The sequence below is a fragment of the Egretta garzetta genome, unplaced genomic scaffold, assembly GCF_000687185.1.
Source record: "Egretta garzetta isolate BGI_Z169 unplaced genomic scaffold, ASM68718v1 scaffold397, whole genome shotgun sequence".
NCBI lineage: Eukaryota > Metazoa > Chordata > Aves > Pelecaniformes > Ardeidae > Egretta > Egretta garzetta.
Window position 1 is genome coordinate 10,901,708 of NW_009260493.1, and position 22,625 is coordinate 10,924,332.

At 39.2% G+C, this 22,625-nt stretch overlaps 1 protein-coding gene across 1 annotated transcript in view; it reads left to right on the forward strand.

Moving 5' to 3' along the window:
* PTPRK (protein tyrosine phosphatase receptor type K) overlaps positions 1-22,625 on the forward strand; it is a 384,122-nt gene that overhangs the window by 268,761 nt on the left and 92,736 nt on the right. Inside the window, exon 8 of the mRNA XM_009644374.2 lies at positions 19,399-19,701. Coding sequence (XP_009642669.2) covers positions 19,399-19,701 — 303 coding nt within the window. The remainder of the gene's footprint in view (positions 1-19,398; positions 19,702-22,625) is intronic.

Genomic DNA, 22,625 nt, shown 5'->3' on the forward strand with positions numbered 1-22,625 from the left:
ACTTTACTAATTTTAAGTACTGTGTATCCTGAACTGGAGTATTTCTCTTATATGGATTGTAGTTTTACTTCTTTTATAATACCACTAATTATTTAAAAAAAAAAAAAAAGTTTAGGTAGAGATTCCTTGCAATAGAAAATAGCATTTAGCCTTTTACTTGTTTGGGTTTATTGGGCTTGTGTTCAGAGGCAGAATTGGCTAGCAAAATATAACCAGTTTTAGAAATAGAATATCAGGGGTTTAACAGTGCTTTATTAGTTCTGGCACTATTACAGGGAATTAATGAATTTTCTATAATGATTATTTAATATGGATTGCTATGTGTATGCTGTTCATTGTTGCTATTACAAAACTTCTAACCCGCTTGCATTTGTGAAAAAAATCTTTAGACTTCTTTTCTTATCAAAACATTCTTCTTACAAATATTATCTTGTTCTGTGTGTTGGGGGGAAAAAAAGTAGTAATTCTACTGTTTTCCTATTTAGTGAGTTACCTTGTGTAGAGCACACCTGAGAAGGAAGCTAACTGCCTGATGCTTGTATACAAAACTGAGGGTTGATATTGCCAGTGAGAAATACAGAAGTGTGTCGGAGGAAGCTTTTCAGGACCTTTGATAACTGTGACATTAATAGATGTGATAATAAGTGTTCAATATGTTAATTAACTACTGAGGAATTTTAAAAGCTGCTTTTTAAAGGTTAGTTATTTATCAGTATATCAACAAATGAAGTTCAAAGGTGGGGGAGAAACAAAATACAAATAATAATTTAAAGTACTTTTATACTGTGTTACAAATTAGCTGTAACCATAAGTCATAGGATTTTCCTTGAGGTGTTTGGAAAGTTTGTAGTGTGCCATTATCAGAGATTTTGTCTTGATTTACCCGGACTTCAGCTCCTAGTGTGAAGTAGAAGAGGGTGAAAACTTGGAGAATTTTTTGACTGTGTTAATTCAATTCAGACTGTGAAATTTCCTCTGCTGGAATTCTGTTTTATTTAAGGCTTAGTTAATTCAGCATCTAATATCTTGGGAAAAAAAAATCAATTTAACAGCTTGTTTATTGATTTATAGTATTCAATTGCAAGACTAAGGGAAAATGGATGAGGAGGCAATCCACTCCTTCACGCAGCATGGGCCTAAGACTGTCTGGACCTGAGATGTTTCCTCTCTGTTAGCATGTCCAATGTTGATGTGGAAGGGAGGTGGGCAGAAGGAAATGGGAGTTTGGCATACCGGACGTAATTTTGGGTGGTGTTGCATCCCATCTGGTTTTGTCCATACAAGACACGAGCTTTTCAGAGGTGCCCCATTCGGGTTGAAGCCTGGCAAACACATAGAAGGTAGGAGAGGTCCTGGCACTGGTGGAGAGAAGGCAGAGAGTCTGAAGGAAATTAATACTGATTTTTAAAATGTTTTTCTGATTGTTGTGAAGATTATAAACACATTTTGTAACATTTTCATGTTCACAGTGAGTGCCGCAGTTTTGTATCTATTGTTTGCAAGTAATAAAATGCAAAATGCCTTACACTTTTGCCTTGGTGTGGGAGACAAGTATCTGAAAGTGCTATATCTGTATTTGGAGTTGCTGACAACATTGTTAGATCAAATCAAGAGCAGGGAAATATTTGTTCAGCTGTGGTAGGAGAATCCAACACACCTGAGCCTTTAAGATGGAGCATTTTTGGAGTACAGAGATTAAGGGAACCAGGTGAGGCAGGGGGAAGAGGAGTTTTTAAGGAGAAAGTAAAGAGCCAGTGGGTGCGTGGAGTCTGCTGGAGACCCCAGTGAGCTGTTGGACATGTCCAGAAAGACCCTGAGCAGTTATTGTTCTGTGATGGACAAAAACTCTGGTAAAATACATACATAAGTCTATGGGACCTGATGAGATACATCCCTGAGGAAACTGGCTGATGTAGTTGCCAAGCCGCTTTCCGTGATACTTGAAAGTCATGGCATTCAGGTGAGGTCCCTGGGGACTGGCAAAAGGGAAACATTGCACCCATTTTTAAACAGGGTCAAAAGGAGGACCGTGGAAACTACTGACCTGTCAGCCTCACCCTCTGTGCCTGGGAATATCCTGGAACAGATTCCCCTAGAAGCTATGCTAAAGCACATGGAGGACAGGGAGGTGATTCAAGACAGCCAGCATGACTTCACCAAGGGCAGGACCTGCCTGACCAACCTAATGGAGTGAGGGAGTGTGACTACATCAGTGGATAAGGGAAGAGCTATGGATATCGTCTATCTGGACTTCTGTAAGGCCTTTGACACAATCCCCCACAATGTCATCTCTGAATTGGGTAGGGATTTGATCGGTGGACTGTTTGGTGGATAAGGAATTGGTTGGATGGTCGCATCCAGAGGGTGTCAATGTCCAGATGGAGATTGGTGACAAGCGGTGTCCCTCAGAGGTCTGTATTGGACCAGTGCTGTTTAATATCCTCATCAGTGACATAGTGGGATCGAGTACACCCTCAGTAAGTTTGCAGTGCGCCCTCAGCAGCAAGCCAGGTGGTGTGGTTGACACACCTGAGGGACAGGATGCCATCCAGAGGGACCTTGACATGCTCGAGAAGTGGGCCCGTGTCAACCTCATGAGGTTCGACAATGCCAAGTGCAAGGTCCTTTACCTGGGTCAGGGCAACCACGGGTATCAATACAGGCTGGGGGTACTGGTGAATGAAAAGCTAGACATGAGCTGGCAATGTGCACTCACAGCCTAGAAAGCCAACCATATCCTGGGCTACGTTCAACATAAGTGTGGTGAGCGGGTTGAGGGAGGTGATTCTGCCCCTCTACTCTGCTCTGGTGAGACCTCACCTGGAGCCCTGCACCCAGCTCTGGAGCCCTCAGCACAAGAAGGACATGGACCTGTTGGAGCGGGTCCAGAGGAGGGCCACAAAAATGATCCGAGGGCTGGAGCACCTCTCTTATGAGGACAGGCTGAGAGAGTTGGGGTTGTTCAGCCTGGAGAAGAGAGGGCTCCAGGGACACCGTACTGCGGCCTTCCAGTACTTAAAGGGAGCCTATAGGAAAGGTGGGGACAATCTTTTTAGCAGAGCTGGTTGTGACAGGACAAAGCAAAGGGTAATGGTTTTAAACTAAACCAGGGTAGGTTTAGACTGGATATAAGGAAGAAATTCTTTACTATGAGGGTGGTGAAACACTGGAACGGGTTGCCCAGAGAGGTGTTGGAGGCCCCATCCCTGGAAACTTTCAAGACCAGGTTGGATGGGGCTCTGAGCAACCTGATCTGGTTAGCGGTGTCCCTGCTCACTGCAGGGGAGGTTGGACTAGATGACCTCTAGAGGTCCCTTCCAACCCAAAACATTCTATGATTCTATGATTCTAAAATGGTTTTCTGAATGCAGAGGTTTTTGGTTTTATCCAGGTGATGTATAAATGCTTGCCTTGCTCTAATTACTTACTGCTTAAATTTTTCTTATGAAGAAATTTGGCGGGTTCTTGTGGGGTACTGGTGTCAACAAATGTGCTGTGCTTTCAGGCTCAGCCTAAGTCTGAAAAGACACAGGGTTCATTATTATAACCTAAATCCATGCCTGGACAGGAGTATCTCCAAAGGATGGTGGAAAAGCAAGCAACTAGGAATCCCCTTTCATATAAACCCACAGAAGAAACACTTACATTTCTAATGCATTTTTGTCCTCTAAACACTTGTGTTGATAATGCCAGAAGATAGTATTTTGGAAGGGGAAAAATCTGATCTAGAGTGGCAAAAGGAGAAGATTAGCTGAACCCATCTGCTTTTATTTTAGTTGTGTTGACACTTGTTCAGATATTTATTTGGTTTTGAAAATACTAAAGAAAAATAAGCAAAACTGCCACTGCAATCCCAGTGGTGTGTTTTGCTGACCAGAAGCTGCAGGAGCATTTTAAATGGGCAAGAGGATTAGGTTTCACAGAGGTGTCTTTAAGTTTGGCCTCTGACTCTAATTCAAGTTGTCCTTGGGGAAGCTTCAGTGACTTTCAGTGAGACACTAGTCTTTAAGAAAAAATTGTATGATTGTTTTTTGCAGTCAAGCATGACTTCTTTTTTTGTGTTGTTTATATAAGGAGGTGGCGTAACCCCCTTTCCCACTGCATTGGCATTCTTTTCTGGTTTTCTTTTTATTTTTCTCTGCAGTTGTTAATATGACATAATTGTCATATTTTAATTCAGACAAATGTGTGTATACATAGTCTTCATTTTGGGTGACAAGCAAAGTAAATTAGTAAAGATGTTTGCAGATAAGGTGTGCTGCCCTTCACTTTAGTCTGGTATGTTTACCTTTAATCTTTTGCATCTTTTGATTGCAAAATGCAATCAAAATTGCATTTTGAGCTGTGAAGTGAGAATCTGCAGAGGCGAGATGGCTCATTGTATAAGCTTATGATGTTACACTTGTTAGAATTTTGTATTTGCTTTCAGATTGAAGTTTGGGGGGTGATTTTTGCTTTTTTCCCTCCTCTGATAGTTTAAAGTAGAGATAATATAGATAATATGGCTTACTAGCTACACACAATGTAAAGAAATGCATGCATTTGGAAGCAGTAATACAGAAACCTGAAAAGAATTCTGGGGGACTTAGGTCGGCAGTCAGCAGTAGTTCTTTGTGTAGTGCTGTGACAAAAACCAGGGTCATAGCTAGGAGAAGAGGTGTGATTTTGTGGGTATGAGCAATATGGATATACTGCATGCACATCTGGTATCTGTGCTTTCAACACACTGATGAAGATTTGGAGAAAATTGCCACAAAAAGAGTCATGGCTTAAGATGCAGTAGGTGACTTAAGGATCTCAATCATTTACGTCTGTCAGAGAGAAGGTGGGAGGTGAATATACGGTATGTATATAGGGGAAAAATAATAGCCAGTACAAAAGGCCTCTTTCCTCTAGAGGAAGAAAAATGTAAGAACCTCAAATGGCTGCATGCTGAGGTCAGGCTCATTCAAATTAGAAGCAAGGCACGCTTATTTATCTTTAACGGTGAGGCTATTAATCATTGGAACAAATTACTGAGAAAAGTGGTGGGAACAGGCAATTGCCATAAATTATAACTCCCTGAGGAATTACCACTGGATTCAGTTATTGGTTTCACCAGAGAGGCATATTATGGAATCCAAATACATTATCTGAAGGAAATTGAACTCAAGCAGTAGCGCAAACCACATAACGCCAGGATATTATCAACTGTGTGGTCCCAAAGCATAGTCATAATTGTAATCGTAGCTACAGCTCCATCATTTGTGTTTACTTCGTAACAGTATCATTAAAATGATTTCCCATCCTCTTGTCTTTTTTTCCAGAATGTTAAGGAAATGAAAGTTGTTGGATTTTCATACTCAAATAGAGATGAGGGTCACACAAAGTTTACAACCTTTGCAAGGAGTCAGTATCATTTTGTTGTCAATATCGTCTGGTATCTTTTGGCTTTATTACGCGTCCTTCCTTAATTCTGATTGTTATAATCCGGCTTTTAAACCACTGCCTAAACAGCAGGCTGTGTAAAAAAACTGTTTCCAACCAGTTCTGTTAAAGACAAAGCTGTTTCATTTGTGGGCTATTTAATTTAAATTAATTTCTTACAAGTCTGTGGATAACTTCCTTTTCCGATGTTTTATGTTTAGGTAAATTTGAATTGATGTAGGATCTATTAATCATGATAAAAATAGTTAAAACCAACTCAGAGTATTTTGGATCCTTTCCAAGATAGATAGCAGGTTTCCTAGCGCGCTATTCAGTCATGGCCTGATCAAGACAGCTCGGCGAGAATGAGAGTTCAGAGCCAGCAACAACAAAGAAACCAACCAGACATTTCAAATAAATTTCCTTGAGGATTTTTGTGTCTAGAAAAAGTAGTCTGAATTTAAATGGAGCATAGCTTAAAAAAACCCCACCACACTCCTCAGCAAATGAAGGAAACTTCATTTTGTACACCCTGCTTTAATTAGGCAGTAGCATTTGTCTCCAAAAGAAGACAAGCAGTCTGTTGTCCCTGTGGGATGAATGCCTACTGGACGTGTTTCTTGAGGGACACATTCCTCACGAGCCAGACTGCAAGTAGAGCATGGATTACATTCTTTGCTTAGAAATGGCTGTGGTGACTTTTTCTCTGAAACCATTCAGGACTTACACTTGAAATTCAACCTGTTCTCTCCGTTTCCAGAGTATATGCCCCCTTTCCTGCAGTCTGTGTGTCACTTGGATAAGCCAGTCATGCAGCCCTGGCAGAAATAGCTGATGATAGACCTCATTATTAAATAAACTAGTTCACCCCCACAGTAACTGGCTTGACTTAAATGCTTAGCTGTGAAAATCATATGTTCTATCAGCCTCTTCCGTCGCTGCATAAAGCCTTCGCTCCAAACCAGTTAATACAGATTACTCATTTTGTTGTAATGCTGAAAAAAGCACTGTACTACCGTGGTACTATAGCAGTTAGAATAGAGACTGAAAGCATAAATTTCAGTAATCATACCGTGGTGATTACAATGGCAGTACAGATCCAAAAAGTGTAAGGATATTAGCAAGTTTCTTACAGGACTCTGATATGCATGATTTTGTCTAGATGTCAAAACACTGACTGCCGTGCCTAGTACATTCAGATTTAAACTGTTGGCCTTTCCCATCTTTCTTTTCATTTCATTAAAGAGCAAAGGCAACGTACTTAGGTGCATCACTGCACACTTGTGAGTTCTGTTCTTGGGTTCTATTATAATGTCCAGTAGAAGTAAAATCCAACCCAATACTAAACAAAAAAAAACACCCAGCAACACATTTCTAGTAGATATGTATAGTTACCTAAGGGTTATTAAACAGAAAACCCCCACCCATTTTGTTTTGACAGCTGCCCCTTGCCAAACATCTCTAAATAATGGGGGAAATTATGCAGAGTAGAGTACAGTAGACTGATCAGTTCTCTAGCATCAGGTGGTTTGCAAAGAGGAGAGCTGAATTCTCCTGTTCAACTTTTTTTTGCATATTTAACTTAAATACTGCAGTTAAATACAGTATTTTTTATAGGAAGCAATGCTTCTGATATTCTGCAGACTGTAAAGTTGTAAGTCAAACAAGGTGAAGCAAGGTGAATTTTAAGTGAAGTGCTTGCAGTTTTGCCATCTAACAGAGGTCAGTGCCAGATGTTGTGAATCAAGATTCAAAAAAATGGGAGCTTTTTAGGGAATTGTGGAATTCTCTGCTTTTCTGTCTTGTTCCAAACACCAAATAGTTAGAAATCGGCTCAGGCCCTAAAGTTGCATTTGTATCTCTAGGTATCTTCCACACCTCCTCTCCTGATAGGATGTAGAATCTCCCTCCTTGGAGATACTCAGAAATAGCCTGGACAAGTTCCTGAGTAACCTGATACAATTGCTTTGAGCAGGAGGTTGGGTTATATGACCTCCAGTGGTCCCTTCCAAGCTGAATTGTTCTGTGATGCCGTGATTCAATCTTATCTTCCAGATATCCAAGTCAAAAGCAACAAGTGAAGGGCTGCTTGGCAGGCAAACCTGTGCTTGGGGGTTTTGTTTGTTGTTTTTTTCTCATTAGCACATGTCCTTGTTACAGCTCAAATTAATAATAATATTATAATTTTTCCTAACTATTAAAGTAGCAAGTGAACTTGGGAAGGCAAGAGCTGCCATAACTTTAAGGTTCAAATCGAGGAGAAAGAGAGAAGATGGTTATGGAGAACATGGCCAGTGGGAGATTAAGGCTGGCATCACTAGCTGGTACAAATGGTACAAATGGGTATGAATATATAAATATGAATAGAATGACCACAAATGGGAGTACAAAAGCTGACAAGAATCAGGTAAATAAAAAAAATAATTTCATTACCCATCATAACAGTCTTCAAACCACCTCTGAGGAATTTTGTATTTCTAGACATTCTATAGCAGATTCTTATTCCTTCAAATTATCATGGTTCTCGATAAAGGTTATGAGCTAGTGGGCTAATTGTGGTGACAAGAGGGGATGGTAGTAGATTGCATGTGTGCTCGTTATGCCAGTCTCCAAAAGGATAGGTTAGTTGAGATGTAAAAAGAAAAAAAAAAATACAGCAGAGAGAAGCTAGTTCTAAAACTGCCTAACAGACGCTCAGGAGAATTTTAAAGCCTTTCAGTAATAAGTTGGGAGGAAGGGGTGGTTGTTCTTTTTATTCTTAAGCATGTATTACGCTCAGCAATAAATCTGGTTTAAGTGACATAATGCTAGTGTCCAGCAATTAGCCCGCACTTCCAAATTAATACTGCTTTCGCTTGTGTGGCCTTGACTTGACTAATTGGCTGCCTTTCCTTTTTGTATTCTGTTGTGATTGTATGATGACAGTGATTCAGCATGTACCACATAGGCATAAGAAAAATAATGTAATGCTCCACTTACTCAGCAGGCGTGATTGACACCCTCTTGGGTGACTGTTACAGTAGTGCTGGTCAGAGTAGCACGTTGGCAGTTGCTTTGCAGTAACAGTGAAGCCAAGACAACTGTGTGAGTACAATGTCTTTTTGAAAGTCAAAACGTGGTAAAATTATTGAATATGATTGACAGCTTGGACTAGAGAGATCTCTAGATGGGTATCTAGAATAAGAAAACGCAGAGTGAAGAGTGGTGACTCCTCCTTGCAAGTGAAGAACTAATCCTTTACATTTGCATGTGAATGAAAACTGGGTTTGTTGGGTTTGCACCATCTGTTCTGTATAAAGCAAGATCAATTGCTCATTAATTAATCACGTTTTAGAAAAAAACACCTCATTGTAAAAGCAGAATAAGTTACTATCAACAGCATCTAAAATTATTTTTCTTTTGCTGCTTCCATTAAGCTGCTGGGTTTGCCACCTTTTTCTGTTATCACTCATCCAGCTTTACTGTTGACTGAAAATACTCTGGGATCATTTTTCAGGAGCACTTTTGTGTCTTGGGATCATGGAATAAACCAGAAGTGTTCAGAGGAAGTTTGCAAAGAGGAAATTATTTCTAAAATAAATTACCTTGGTTTACTGTAGGGTGAGTTATTTTATGTTTTCCAAGTTTCTGCTTAGACAGGAAACAATAGCTTTGAGAAACACTAGCTGGCTGAAAGTAAAGCAGCGGGGCAATTTCTTTGGAGTATTTTATGTGGCTAAATGTTAAATGGAAATATATTATTTAGATTTCACGGCATATTTTAGAAAGCACTTCCCTGGCTTGCCAGTGCCTCCGTTTTGCAAGCAAGGCTTTTTTGTTGCTTTTGCATTTTTTGTCGCAAGGACCCCGTTTCACAGTGGAGAAGAGGTGCTCTGGAGCTCGCTTCTACAGAGCCCCGCTCCTTTGGAGCAAAGGCAGCTCTGGGAACCAAAGGTTTGCAGGGTTAGATCCCAGTTCCCAAAATGGCCTTGCAAACCTTCCAAGCCAGATGGTGGTAGGAAGGAGAATTGATACCGTGTGAATTCTGCCCAGACACAGCAAGTCAACATAAAAAGCAAATATTCCTTATCATCCTTTTCCTTTCTGAAAACAAACATTTTAAAGAACTTTTTAGAAAGAAACTCCTCTCTGGAAATTAACAGCTTTGGACTGTATTTTCTAATGAAAATTTCACGACTGTTCCATTAGCAAATGGTAAACAGTGCTTTCCCTGTTTGCTCAGGAACACGTTTTTTTTCTCATGGTTACATCAAAGGACAGTCAGATTGAAATTGGGTTGCTTAAAATGGACAGAGTTTTTTGTTGTACGAAATATCTGTAAAGAAATACCAGCTTAAGGTGTGCTGAAGGCATAAGGAAAAAGGTTTCTTTGTACCGGGACAGGTACTACATTTTGATAGTTACTTGGCACTGGTCATTGACCAGTAGACTGAGAAGGTTTGTTAGTTATACTTAGTCAGGTTTTTGCAGGTGCCTGAGTGACTTAACTAGCAAAATTTCATTGAAATTCAAAGGTGGTAAAAATTCATGGTAATCAGGTATCTAACTTAAAAAGAATTTGCCTTTTGGCACCTTACCAGCATTTTTAGAGTTCCAAGTACCTTTGAAACTGGTTTCTGATTTTCTTCAAGATTTTAATGTCAGGGGAATTCTTCTTTGCCCTCATGTGTTATTTTTGTCTGCATTTATGAAGAAAACAAGCTTGCTTGTATTTTCAACATGCGTTCTTAACTTAGTATGAACCAATGAAGAAAATGAAGCCAATTTACTAAATAAAATTCCAAGTACTTAAGGAAAATTTTTCTGTACAAGAGAAACTACAGGTTTGGTCATTTGGGGATAAATAAATGAATAAATACATACCAGGATTGTTTCACTGGCAGGACAAGAGGCATACAGCAGATTCCTTATATGCTACAGTGTCATTTCTGGTTTTAAGCCACTTAATGAATTTTTGTTTCAGCCAAGGTTTATCGTATATGTTATATGACAGATAAGTTTCACTGTATGAGATACCATTATATATCATACAGCACATATATATTGATTTTGTGAAAAGAGCAGAGCCAGAGCAAGGCGCAACATACAGTTATTACTCGGTTTTACCATACAAACACATCACTGGAAGGGCAAGGTTGTGGGCTGCGACCCAGGTTGAAATGCAAGGCTTTGCTGGTTGCAGGGAGTGGGCTTGGAGGGAGGGTGGGTGGTTTCAGCCAGGGCCCCGGGGGCTACGGGGGCTATCACAGAATCATAGAATCGTTTAGACTGGAAAAGACCTTTAAGATCATCAAGTCCAACCGTTAACCTAACCCTGCCACTGCTGGACGGTGAAATGATAACAGTGGATGGGAATATTGATGGGCAGTGAAATGGGCATCGATGGGGTGAAATGAGAACGGGGTAAATCAGATTGAGACCATTTCAGTAGGTGTGCGGGCAGAGAGGATGCAGTTTGGCTGTTTTATCTGCACGTGGGGAAATGCACGTATGTGCACAAGCATCTGTGTTTGTCCATAGACACGCACGTATATATGCAAAAGTTTTAAGTGGTTATTGTAATTACTGCTTGCAGTTTTCAGTTCTTAGTCATCAGAGGTGAATGTGGCCCTAACTTTATTCACAGTCTGAGTCTCTCTTCTGTGCCTACTATTTATTTACTATAGCCCGTGTTCTGCATTTGGTAGCTTTGTTTCATATGGTGATATTTATGCTTCCCAACTTGGAGGACTGAAATTTGTATATACAGGAGAAAGGAACTGACGCTTTAATGATACCCATAGAAAGCTCTGGTTTTGCTTATTCACACTACTCCAACTTAAGCATTTTGCATAACACTCATAACATCCTAAGCTCCCAAATATATTGTTTGTAAACAAAACCATAAAAAGATGTTTATGAATGTGCATTGGAGAGAAATGAAAAATGTATCATCTAAGCAAACTGATGATTTATATTCAAATAGAAGTTTGTAAAAGCTCTCTTTCTAGTGTTGAATGGTTAAGTTCACTGTTAAGGATGGTAAAAAGTGTGTATGTAAATAAATATTATATATGATTTTTTAATATATTCTTTATAATATAATTGTTATTGTTTGATGATGAGTCTTCCATTCTGATTTAATATATCCATGCCACTAATATTTAAGTCAAAGGTTCATTTATTTTCCCTGTCACTATTAATTCTGTAATTGACGTTACACAATTAATCTTCACCACTGCAATCCTGGACATGTTTCCTGGGAATTCTGTAATGTCAGGCTTCCCCTGTGTTTACTCTTGCAGTCTGATGCTTGTTGCTATGCTGATTCATGTTTTACACCACCAGATAGGTTTTGTTCATCTGTAGGAATGAGCTTAAAGAGGTCACGCCAGCTTTTCCTCTCCCCTCCTAGACTATATATCTGCTTTTAATTTAAACTTGGAGGGGGAGGGGAAGGGGAAAAAAAAAAAAAGAGAGGAAAAAAAAAGTGGATTTCTGCAGCTGAGCTAAACTGGAGGAATCAATGGAATTTATTATCAAGGGATGTCTAATCTCTAAAGCTAATACAAGACTTCACAGCTATTGATTACATGCTAAGGATGCACAAACTGTTAATCATGCATGGAGGCAATAGAATAAACATACTATCAAGAGGGAATGGGGAAATAATTGTCAGTAGTGCAGATATATTTCATCTCTTTACTATACCTCTGAAGAAGGGACAGCTATATTTTGCATCCAAAAAGATACATCCTAAAATATATTGAATATCCCCTCATTGCTACTGAAACTAATGTAGTACAGCTGATTATCTATGTAATAATTCAGACGTTTTCTTCAGCTCCCTGAGGTATGTGGTCAATAAGAAATTTGTAAGCTGGCTTAATAAGTCAGTCGCTAGATGAAGTGAAAAGAGAAAAAGCTCATAGAGTTGCATGCAATTGCATTATAACCTTCGTTTGCAACAAAATAAATCTGTAGTGCTAGTACAGTATAAATGCCGTTGTTTCATTTATTCTGGGTTCATATCTCACATGACAATAGATGGACACACTAATGTACACAAAGCGGATTCTTTTTGTGTTTGCATCCGTATTTGTTTTGTATCCTGTATGTGTTACACATCTGAGAAAGGAGATGCCCAGTAATCTCTTTGGTTTTTATTGTGGGCATACATACCTGTTAATTTGTCGTTTTCTGTCTGAGCTTAAATTACATCAAATTGTATGGCTTTTCAACTTCATTTGAATTCTCTTTCTTTGATATTCACTATTTCTTAATGCTTCTAAGTTTAAAAAGATTGAAGGCCTGAGTTTTCAAATCTGGTTGCCTAGTCAGGCCTCTAAACTGCTGACATGGAACAAGATTTGGAGAGAAAAAAAAAAAAAAATTAGTACCTCCATTAGACTTTCCAACCTGTATTTACATACATGGCAGGTGTCCTGGATTTTTATGTTCTAAATATGAGGGAGTGCAGATATTCCAACACTGGAATATCTGGAAAAGTAATGTATTTCACTAAGTTATAAAGAGTCTATAATGACCCACTTAATAATATGATGTTGTGTGGGTTTGGCTTAGAATACATGTAAGTAGGAAGATAAGCAGTTCATGAACTATCATTAAGTAGTTGTTGAAGGATTGAGGCCCGCACTGTTAATTGATTTTTGCCTTTAACTCTGTATTGAAATGGTCAAAAATCTGCCAGAGTTACAGGCAAGAAACTTGAGTAGGATTTACAAGAATTATTCTGTCATAAAAGACAGACTGGCTCAAGGAAAGCCGACTGAAATGCTTGGCATTCTTGGGATGTCTGAATAAATGGGATCTCCCTGTATTAACCATCAGATTGTTAAATAATGGTGTTATTGGGAGTTAGTCTGAATGAAATTCTTTTGGATTTATAGATTAGTAATCCTTGAAACACAGGGTTTTCATCATGGATATGCTAGGACAGCTCACCTTACCCAGGGATTTTTGTTAGCTTTGTTCATAACTTAGTTATAGGGTGCTCCTTTGACAGGCGGCAGATCACCCGCAGAAACGCAGAAGTGATCACAGTCGTTGTGCTTCCCTGCTCCGAGTTTGGCTGTCTGTTGAAATGTTTAACTCTAGTCCAGTCCTTTTCAATGACTGATACATTTTTATATACCGCAATCTTAACCGAGTTTATGATGTGAGGGGAATGCAGTAGCTATATAAAACCTTTCTGCGTGATTCATCGCTCACCAGTAACAAAAGTAATAATTGAGAGTAATGCAACCAAAATGAGCAAGTTCATTTATTGTTTTCTTACTGCGCATTTGGCAGCTATTCTGCTTTGGGTTGTGCTTCCTCCAGTGGTTTTCACTCGTACCATTCTTCCATGCTCTTATCAGGGGTATTTTTAGAAGAACAACTCTTTACAGCAGCAGGACTGTAACATACTTCTTTTTGAGTTTTGGGAACATTTTGTTTTTGTAGGACCTTGCGTGAACTGGGGAAGCAGCAGGAGCCAGAGTGACATCTTCAAATAATCCTCTTTTATTTCCCACATGCCAAGGAGAGACCTATCCTGGAAAGGTCAGGAGAAGCCACAGGACAGAGAGGCTCATGTTTTCATAAAGAAAAATCTGGGGAATTCCAGATGGAGAATATTAGAACAAAAATGAGGACAGTTTTTTTTTCCCTATGTCATTTTTGGTTTAAAATATAAGGGCAAGATAATTAAAGGAGCCTCTGTCAGAAACACTGTGTTTTACAGGGTTGCTGTTTTAAGCCAAGTGTACTCTACTTCTTTAATAATAGTCATACATTTTCTTTTCTGTGTCAGAGTTTTTACTTAATGTAAGCCCCTCACGTCTCCGCAGTTCCCTCAAACCTTATGCAAATTTATATGTTAGCTCACCCTATAAGTCCAGTCAGTTTTTGCCCCCTGTGTCACCAATGAAGGTGACCTGGGTCCTACTTAAACTTGATACAAATTACAGTCAGTGTGGTTAAAGCAGAAATTTGAAGTCAGTTCCTCAGTGTAATGCCATACCAGAAAGAGTTCCAGGGTGGTGGGGGCGGGGAGATCTGAAAGCCAACCCCAATTAAAAAATTGTATACACTGACAGTATATAGACAGTATACAGTGGCGTTCAAGAAGCACCATCCTTATCGGAAAGGTTTGTGCTTTAAAATCTGTCTGATTGTTTTCCATTTCATGCGAACAAATGTGTGTTCTGGTCAGAAGATCTAATTTCCCCTCCCCTGCCCGGTAAATGGAAATGAAACCTGTACCTTGCAATCAACATTTAGGATTTCTGAGGAAAGGCAGGAAAAGCAAAAAAACTTGCAGTGATTTATTAGCCTCATTTTATGGGGTTTTTGTCACAACTTTGGGACATCTGGTTTCTTCTGATTGACAGCAGGGTTATATGTCTTATCATTAAAAATATGTTCTGAGGAAATGCATGCTCTCACTTTGCTGCTTCTGCAACTGTGAAGGCTTTTGTTTTCACTGCCATCTCTGGGAAGATAATCTCTACAAAGAGGCTCCGATATTGACCTGTCGTATCACGTGTTGCTTATCAAGCACTAAAGAAATTGAATTTCATTTTATCTGTTATCTGGAGCGTCTTATTAAATCATCCTGCAGTTGAGAGGTGCTACGGGGTCAACAGGTTCAGTCTCTTTTGCCATCTATCCCTGGATTATTACCCTTCGGAGAATCATGAAAGCTGTTCTTTATTTTATCCCATAAAGTTGGGTTAAGTCTTCTTGATCCATAAATTGTTGCGAGTGCGTGCCATGTGCATGTAATTCTTTTACTTAATGCAGTTTCTGAATAAGGAATGAGGACTTGGTAATGTGTCTAAGTGTAGAGGTCTCTTTTAGTATTCTGTTTTTTCTGTTCTCTTGATATTCTCCCAGTGCCTCTGGTTTTAATTGGTTCAGTGAGAGTAAAAGCAGTCAGATCAGATGATGGATCTGAGTCAGCTTGGTAGTATTAATTTGCCAAGAGATAAAGGGAGGGTGACAAGGAGGAAGATAACAGGGTTGGGTATTGCCAGGCACTGAGAGCAAAGGGCAGAGAGAGAAGCCGGCCATAAGGAGAGGTGGGAATGGGGTGGGGGTGGGGGCAGCAGCCCGTGGGCAGGAAGGGTCTGGCAGAAGGGAGCCTGCCCTCAGCGGCGGGACGCAGGAGGTTATAAAGGTCAACCCTGCCACCACCACCACCTCATCCATATGCCTTTTTGCCATGTTTCTATCGGAAGACGTGACTCTGCCAGTCAGGATGTTCGTGTTTAAGGGCTTGATAGAGTCACACTGATTTTCCTGCAACAGCAGAAGCCCTAAGTACTTTCTGCTATCACCTCAAAGAACTGCCTCCAGTGTTAAATATATTTTCTGCTGGAGAATAAGACTTGAAAATACCCCCTCCCCAAAATTTTAATTTTAAATACAACATTTAACTCAGAATATATGCTGTTTCACTCAAATCCAAGCTCTCAATCAAGAAATCTTTCAAAATGAATAAGCCAAACTATTGTTTTTCAAATAACTTGTCCTTATGCTCAGATACTCACTTAGTGTCTGGGCACTGTTACACTTTTTCAAACTTGTTCTAAGAAAATCTGCAAAAAACTCTTTTAAAAAAGAACTGGAGTCGAGGACCAGAGTTAGCATTTTGGTGGAAGCGCTGGCAAATAAAGTGTAAATGAGCTCTCAAACTGCTGCTGCTAGCTGATGCTGTCTGGTGGCCAGGGCACCGGTGACCGGGAGCTGGGTACCGTTCAGTTTTCCTATGGCCCTGGCAGTAAATCACCCTGTAGCTCTGAACAAGCTATTAACCTTTTTGTGTCTCTTTCTCCTTGCAGAAAAGGATTAACACCACTTACCTGTCTCACAGGGGTAATTGGTAGATTAATGTTTGGAAAATATTAAGTGCTTTCTGCTATTATTATTGAAACTCCAGCTGATGGGTTAAGAAATGAACAGACAATTTGGGAGCATCTTATTTTTTCCCTCTTTGGGATAGGGTACCCATCTGACATGAGTAATTGAACAAAGTGAGAAGTCATGGGCTTGAACGTCCATGTATTCCACATAAAAGTTCTGGGTGTGACTGAAAGAGGAAAGGTGAGAAAACAACAACTGGGAAGACAAGATGTAGATTGGTATACTGGAATTAGTAGTACTGAAAAAGTATCCAGAGATTGGAAGAGAATGCATAAATTTAAATTAAATCCCAGTTGGATTAAGAAAATGTTTTGGTAAAATGCAAACCCTAAAGCGTGATGGGGAGAGGGAAAAACAGCAGATGAGCACTTCTGTTTGCCCCCATCAAGAACAAAGTTGTTCTTAATGAGATGCTGGGGGTTTTGGGAAGCCTACTCAAAAATTCAATAGTGTTTTATCTGAGAAAAATAATTATTCGAAGATTGCTTTCTACTGAGGTGTTGCAGATGGAGGCTTTGTGGTGTGGTAGTTTAAAACAATTGGTCTTTACCTCTAGAGATCCCAGAGACGAACGTTGCCCAGAAGCAAGAGTAAAATTGTGTTTTTAAAGCATCATTTTAGGAGCAGTGGGACAGTTGGCAGAGTTTACCAAAGCTGTTGAGAGACTCTGCAGACTTTAATTACCATCTCAATATTGCAGAAGTTGTTTAATTTCTGCCAAAGAAGAGAGTAGTTGTGAGAAAGCGAGATCACACTCTGTCTTTCATTCTTTCTTTTTTGACAGGTGAATAAAGGATGCTTTTCAGTATCTCCTCTGATACTGTGACACATTTGTAAAATTTGCATAGAATTGTAAAATAATTTTTCTTTAAGATTAACAAAGCTTTTACTTTTTTTTCTTCTCATTTGAGAGTGCCGTACAGCATAGCGTGAATACGGTCTTATGCCTTGTCGTGAAAGAAGCAAGATGTAAACGGGGTGCGTTTTCTGTTACTGATCAGTCAGCTTCAGGCATTAATAGTTTCAACCTTCATGGCCACACAACATGGATTATGTTGTGTTTATTTTGGAGGTTCCAATAAGTTTTGAATTCAGGTTTGAATTCCATCTCTGGTGTGGGTGGTTGAAGGCACAACCCGGATTAGTAGAATAAAGAGGAAACTATTAAAATGAGAAGGATCAATCAATTTTAGAAGGAAAAAGAAGCCTATAATACAAAACTTCCTTGGTGAAGGATATGTTTACTCTGAGGCCTCAAGCTCTAAATCAGAATATGTATAACTAGGTTTTTTACTGTCACTCATATAAGAAAAAGGGCTGCTAATCTTTTTTTTCTCTTCTAGCAGTTCCCTTCTTCAGTGACACCTGAGTATGTTCCATGTTTTTCCAAGTGCTTGCAGTAGCCAGGGAAATACTGATTCTTTGAAGACTCTTACCAGCTCCTTCAGTAGATCTACTGTGTTACCATTCTTTTTTTTTTTTTTTTGACTGCCTCATACCCATCTGTACTTGCTAAAGCACCAGCCATTGTTTACTCTATAAAATCCCTTTTTTCCTCCTTCTCTTCAAGTCTGTTATCTCTCAAGGACCTTTTCAATGCTATCTTTCAGCTTCAGGTCCCTATTGTCACAGTATACAATGTGTTCAGAAAGCTACTGCCCAGGAAGTCTACTTACTCATTTGTATTTTTTGCCATATATATGATAAATCGGTGCTTAAGGGCAAAGGGAACATGCTTGTTCAAAACCCAGAAAGGGAAGGGTAGCTCATGGAAACAAATAGGCACAATTTTTAATCCTTAACACTCATCATGTTACTAGGAATACCTTTATGTTATATTTAGAACTCGGTTGTTTTGGTGTTTGAAACTAAATGTTTGCAGTTTGTCTGGCAAACTGCAGGCTGAATAGATTACACTGATTCACATTTCCTTATTTCAATATACCATCTGTGCTTTTGGCTGGTTCTTAGCCTGGTTGGGACTCTCGTTTCATAAATGCAAGTTGCAAAGAACTATTATGGCCAGAAAGAGAAATCCTGTATTTCCCTTCCTTGAATAATCTCGACTGTTTTGACCTTACTCTAGCAAGGACGCGAGGCTGAAGCTGTACCTACAGCAGGCTTTATTTTCTCTGGTGAAGAAGGATGTATTAGCAGGGTATAAAGATCCCCTTGGTATATTTCCAGTGAAACTCTAGTGTATATATAGTCACGGTCATGATTTTCATTGTGTAATCATTTTAATTAAGTTGAACTATAAAAGTTAGTCTTGCATGAGGAATGAATGCACTTGAGAGACAATGAAAGATTGATGGTGGCTTGGGGAGCATCATGCACTCTACCGGTGGAAACGCATGTATGGAGAGCAGCTGAGTTTGGGTAGCAGGTCAGAGATTACGGGCTGAGAGCAATGTCTGGGCAAAGTTTTGGGGATCCGAAAGAAGCGGGATGAAATGGGAATATCCAAAAGAATTTTTGGTAATATTTCTGAGGGGTTTTGCTCGAATGAATGGCTTCATTACTAAAATAATAAACATTAATTAATATCTGCATCATTTTTGTAACTGCTAGCTTAGTAAGGTAATTAGTATAATTAGTATACAGTGTTGCTTGGTGGCATGATAAATCATAGTGTAGTGAATGTTGACTCTTTATCACTGTGATGTATTATCTAATTTATGGAGGCAAAAAAAAAGGTAAGGGGGAAATCAAGAAGGGAAGCCAGTGGTGACAGCTGGATGGCCTTTCGGTCACTCTTGTTGCATCTGCTGCCTGTATTCTCAATTGCTTTGAATTGCTGCACTGTTAATTAGCAATTCTTTTTCTCACTGTTGCTAAGTCTTAATCACTGATTGAAACCTGCAAAGAGTGGTCAGAGAAGAATGAAGTAAAAAAAACCAGAGACTGGCAGGTTTTTTCCCTTCGGGGTACTTTTACAAAGGATGATACTTCTTCCAGTAATAAGTCTGTGTTTGTTGGATATCTCCTTTGCTTTCACATTCCTGGAGGCATCATCTACCAGTTACAGTTCAGTGCAAGGGTGAACGTTAATTATGTTTTTCTTCATTATATTCTGTTTTCTAGAACCTATGAGAACACCAAAAACATTGAAGATTGCTGAGATCCAGGCCAGACACATCGCTGTGGATTGGGAATCTCTGGGTTACAACATCACTCGTTGCCACACTTTCAATGTCACTATATGCTACCACTACTTCTGCGGACACAACGAGAGCAAGGCGGACTGCTTGGACATGGACCCCAAAGCACCCCAGCACGTTGTGGATCACCTGCCTCCCTACACAAATGTCAGCCTCAAAATGATCTTAACCAACCCAGAAGGGAGGAAGGAGAGCGAGGAGACCATTATCCAGACAGATGAAGACGGTATGTGTAAATGCTGTTACGGAAATTACATCCAAGTCCAGTCTAGACGGGTGGAAGGAAATCACTTTGTGTGTTACCATATGTGTCCCGAAGGACGCAAGTTCTCTTCTATTAATGTATTAATTAGCCCTAAACCAGTAGCTTTATAAGTATTATAGCTGTCACCCTGCATACATAGCTCAAATTGTCCATGTAGCGCAAGTCAAACTCAATCTCTCACAAGAAAAAGGAGGGTGGCTTCCCAGTCATTCCAAAAATGTACTAACACAGGTGACAAGAAACATGTGGTGGTAGGTGAAGGCTTCTTCACAGTATTAGGTGTCGTATTTGAAAATTAATTTAAATTTACATTTATATATTGAGCTCAGCACTTAAAGACTCTATGCAAGAATTAAAACCTCTTCAGCAAATATATTTGAGCAATAATTTGTTGTGGGTTACAGTGTATAGTATCTGTTAACTGTTTGAAAGTTAATCCATCAGATTAAAGTATTATTTTGACAACTTGGGAGTTGGACTCAATGATCTTTATGGGTCCCTTCCAACCCGATATTCTATGATCCTCTTTAAAATGCTCTCAGTGAAGTTTCGCTGACAAGACAGTTGAATTTACCTTAGTTGGGAAGAAATAAAGAATAGATGTAGATGTTAATGGTGACATTCAGTGGCTAGAGATTAAAATAGGTATTTTTCCTTAATATTATTTAAAATGTGTCAGTAAAGAGCAATTTTAGTTTCCTTTTCTTATATTTAGATTTCATAAAAGTATTGACAATAACAAAATGAAAATAGATACTGCAATCAGTAACAAAAAAAATAATGCTTGGACTAACGTAAGAGTGTAGATACTTAAGATAAAATTGTAAAAGGTAGTGTGTTTGCCCGTAAAATGGGAGAGAGAGTATAGCTTTATATATGGATAGCAATCAAGGTTAGAATCTCTTAGCATTTTTTCCCATACATTTTCAGTTTTACAAGAAACAGAAGAGGAATATGTTTACTGTTGCAGTAAAGAAGAGAGAACAACTTATTAAATAGGTAGAATATGAGGGTGACTCAGCACTGGAACAGGCTGCCCAGGGGGGCTGTGGAGTCTCCTTCTCTGGAGATATTCAAAGCCCGCCTGGACGAGGTCCTGTGTAACATGCTCTAGGTGAACCTGCTTTAGCAGGGGGGTTGGGACTAGATTGAGGTCCCTTCCAACCCTTGCCATTCTGTGATTCTGTGTGATTCTGTGAGCTGTAGAGAACTATGGAGACATATATGCATCACGTGAAGATTTATTGACAAGTGTAGAATTAGAATATTTCATGCAATTCAAATTTTAGCATTACTTTTTAAAAAAGTTAATTATAAATATAATCCACAATGAATTATTTCCATCTCTGTGTTTACATTATAGATATTTGCGATTGCTATTTTCCTTGAGGTTAAAAAAAAAAAGTAGTAGTAGTAATATTGTTATGATCTGTGTTTACATTATAGATATTCACGATTGCTATTTTCCTTGAGGTAAAAAAAAAAAAAAAGTAGTAGTAGTAATATTGTTATGTCCATGGAAAATGGATTTCTTTTTCTTTCTAACTTGAGTTTTCAAGAAAGGTTATGGTTTCTGATAGCCTTTATGTAGTTAGATGTGCAGACGCAGTGGCTGGTCACTCTAGCGGTGCTTATCAAGAGCAGAGTCAAGTGCATGTATTTGGATTATGCTTGGAAAATGGTGAACACAAGGCAGGTTTTGGTCTCAAGGTGGCACACCAGTGTGCTATCAGTGAACTTGTTTAGACTCAGCTTTGGTGTCAGAGATGCCATAGTGTAGAAGAAGCCTCACCCAGTGAACAAAAGTCACTTAGATAAACTATTTCAAGCAGATGTTGTTTTCAAGGAGGGATTAATGCATTTTAAAAGGTACCTATATTTAGACACACTGGTGGTAATACTGCTTGTGACCTGAAAATTCCCTCTTGTGAGGTCTACTCGGTGATACTATTGGATATTGCATATACATTGGATATATTTTGGATGGCAGTGTTAGGTTCTAACAGTTGGACTTGATGATCCTCAAGGTCTTTTCCAGCCTAAATGATTCTATGATTCTATATTAAGTGCAGATTTTTAATTGTACGTTACTGATTGACTTGAAAGTCTATGTCCATTTTGTCATGTGTTTCAAAATCCAGAGTGTGCACGCGTGCAATACGGAGGGCTCTCAGCCATCTCAGAGGATCAAAGGTGTACTCTCACCTACGTCTCTCTTTGAGCTCTCATAGCAGTAGTAAACCGAGTTCTATAGTTGACTGCCAATGTGTATACTGCTAGTTTAGTCTCATGTCCAAGTGATCAAGTGTCGTAGGAAAATGTTTCAAAACACTTTTTGTGGCCTAAAGCAGGACTCAGACTAAGAAGATGAGCACTACAGGGAGATACACGAGTCTGCGCCCCACATATTTCACATGTGGTCAGAAGTAGCCTCGTTGCCATGAAGATTTTCGCATGTTTTGTAGAATGAGCATGATGTTAATTACATAGCAGGGGCATTATCAGCGATTCATTTATGAGAAAGAAAACAGAGGGATCACGGTATTTTCCTACATCTTTGCAAACAACGTTAATTAGAAATAGCCACTGATTACATGATTATCTGAAACTGTTCACTTAGGCTGTATACTTTTCGTAAACAGAAGCTTTGAAAACTCCATAGGAGAGCAACAGATAATTACCTTTTTGTCAGCTTTTCTGTAGTGCCGTTTTCTTTCCAGTGCTGTTCTTTCTTGCAAGGATCTGGTAATCAAGTGAAAATTTTATAGGCCGTTGGAGTTAAAGGTGTCTACCCCATGTTTTCTTGTCTCTCTTTGTCTTTACCATTTTGCCCTCATCTTCTGTTGCTTTGTCCATCTTCCCCATGCTCCCAGCTCTCTGTCCCT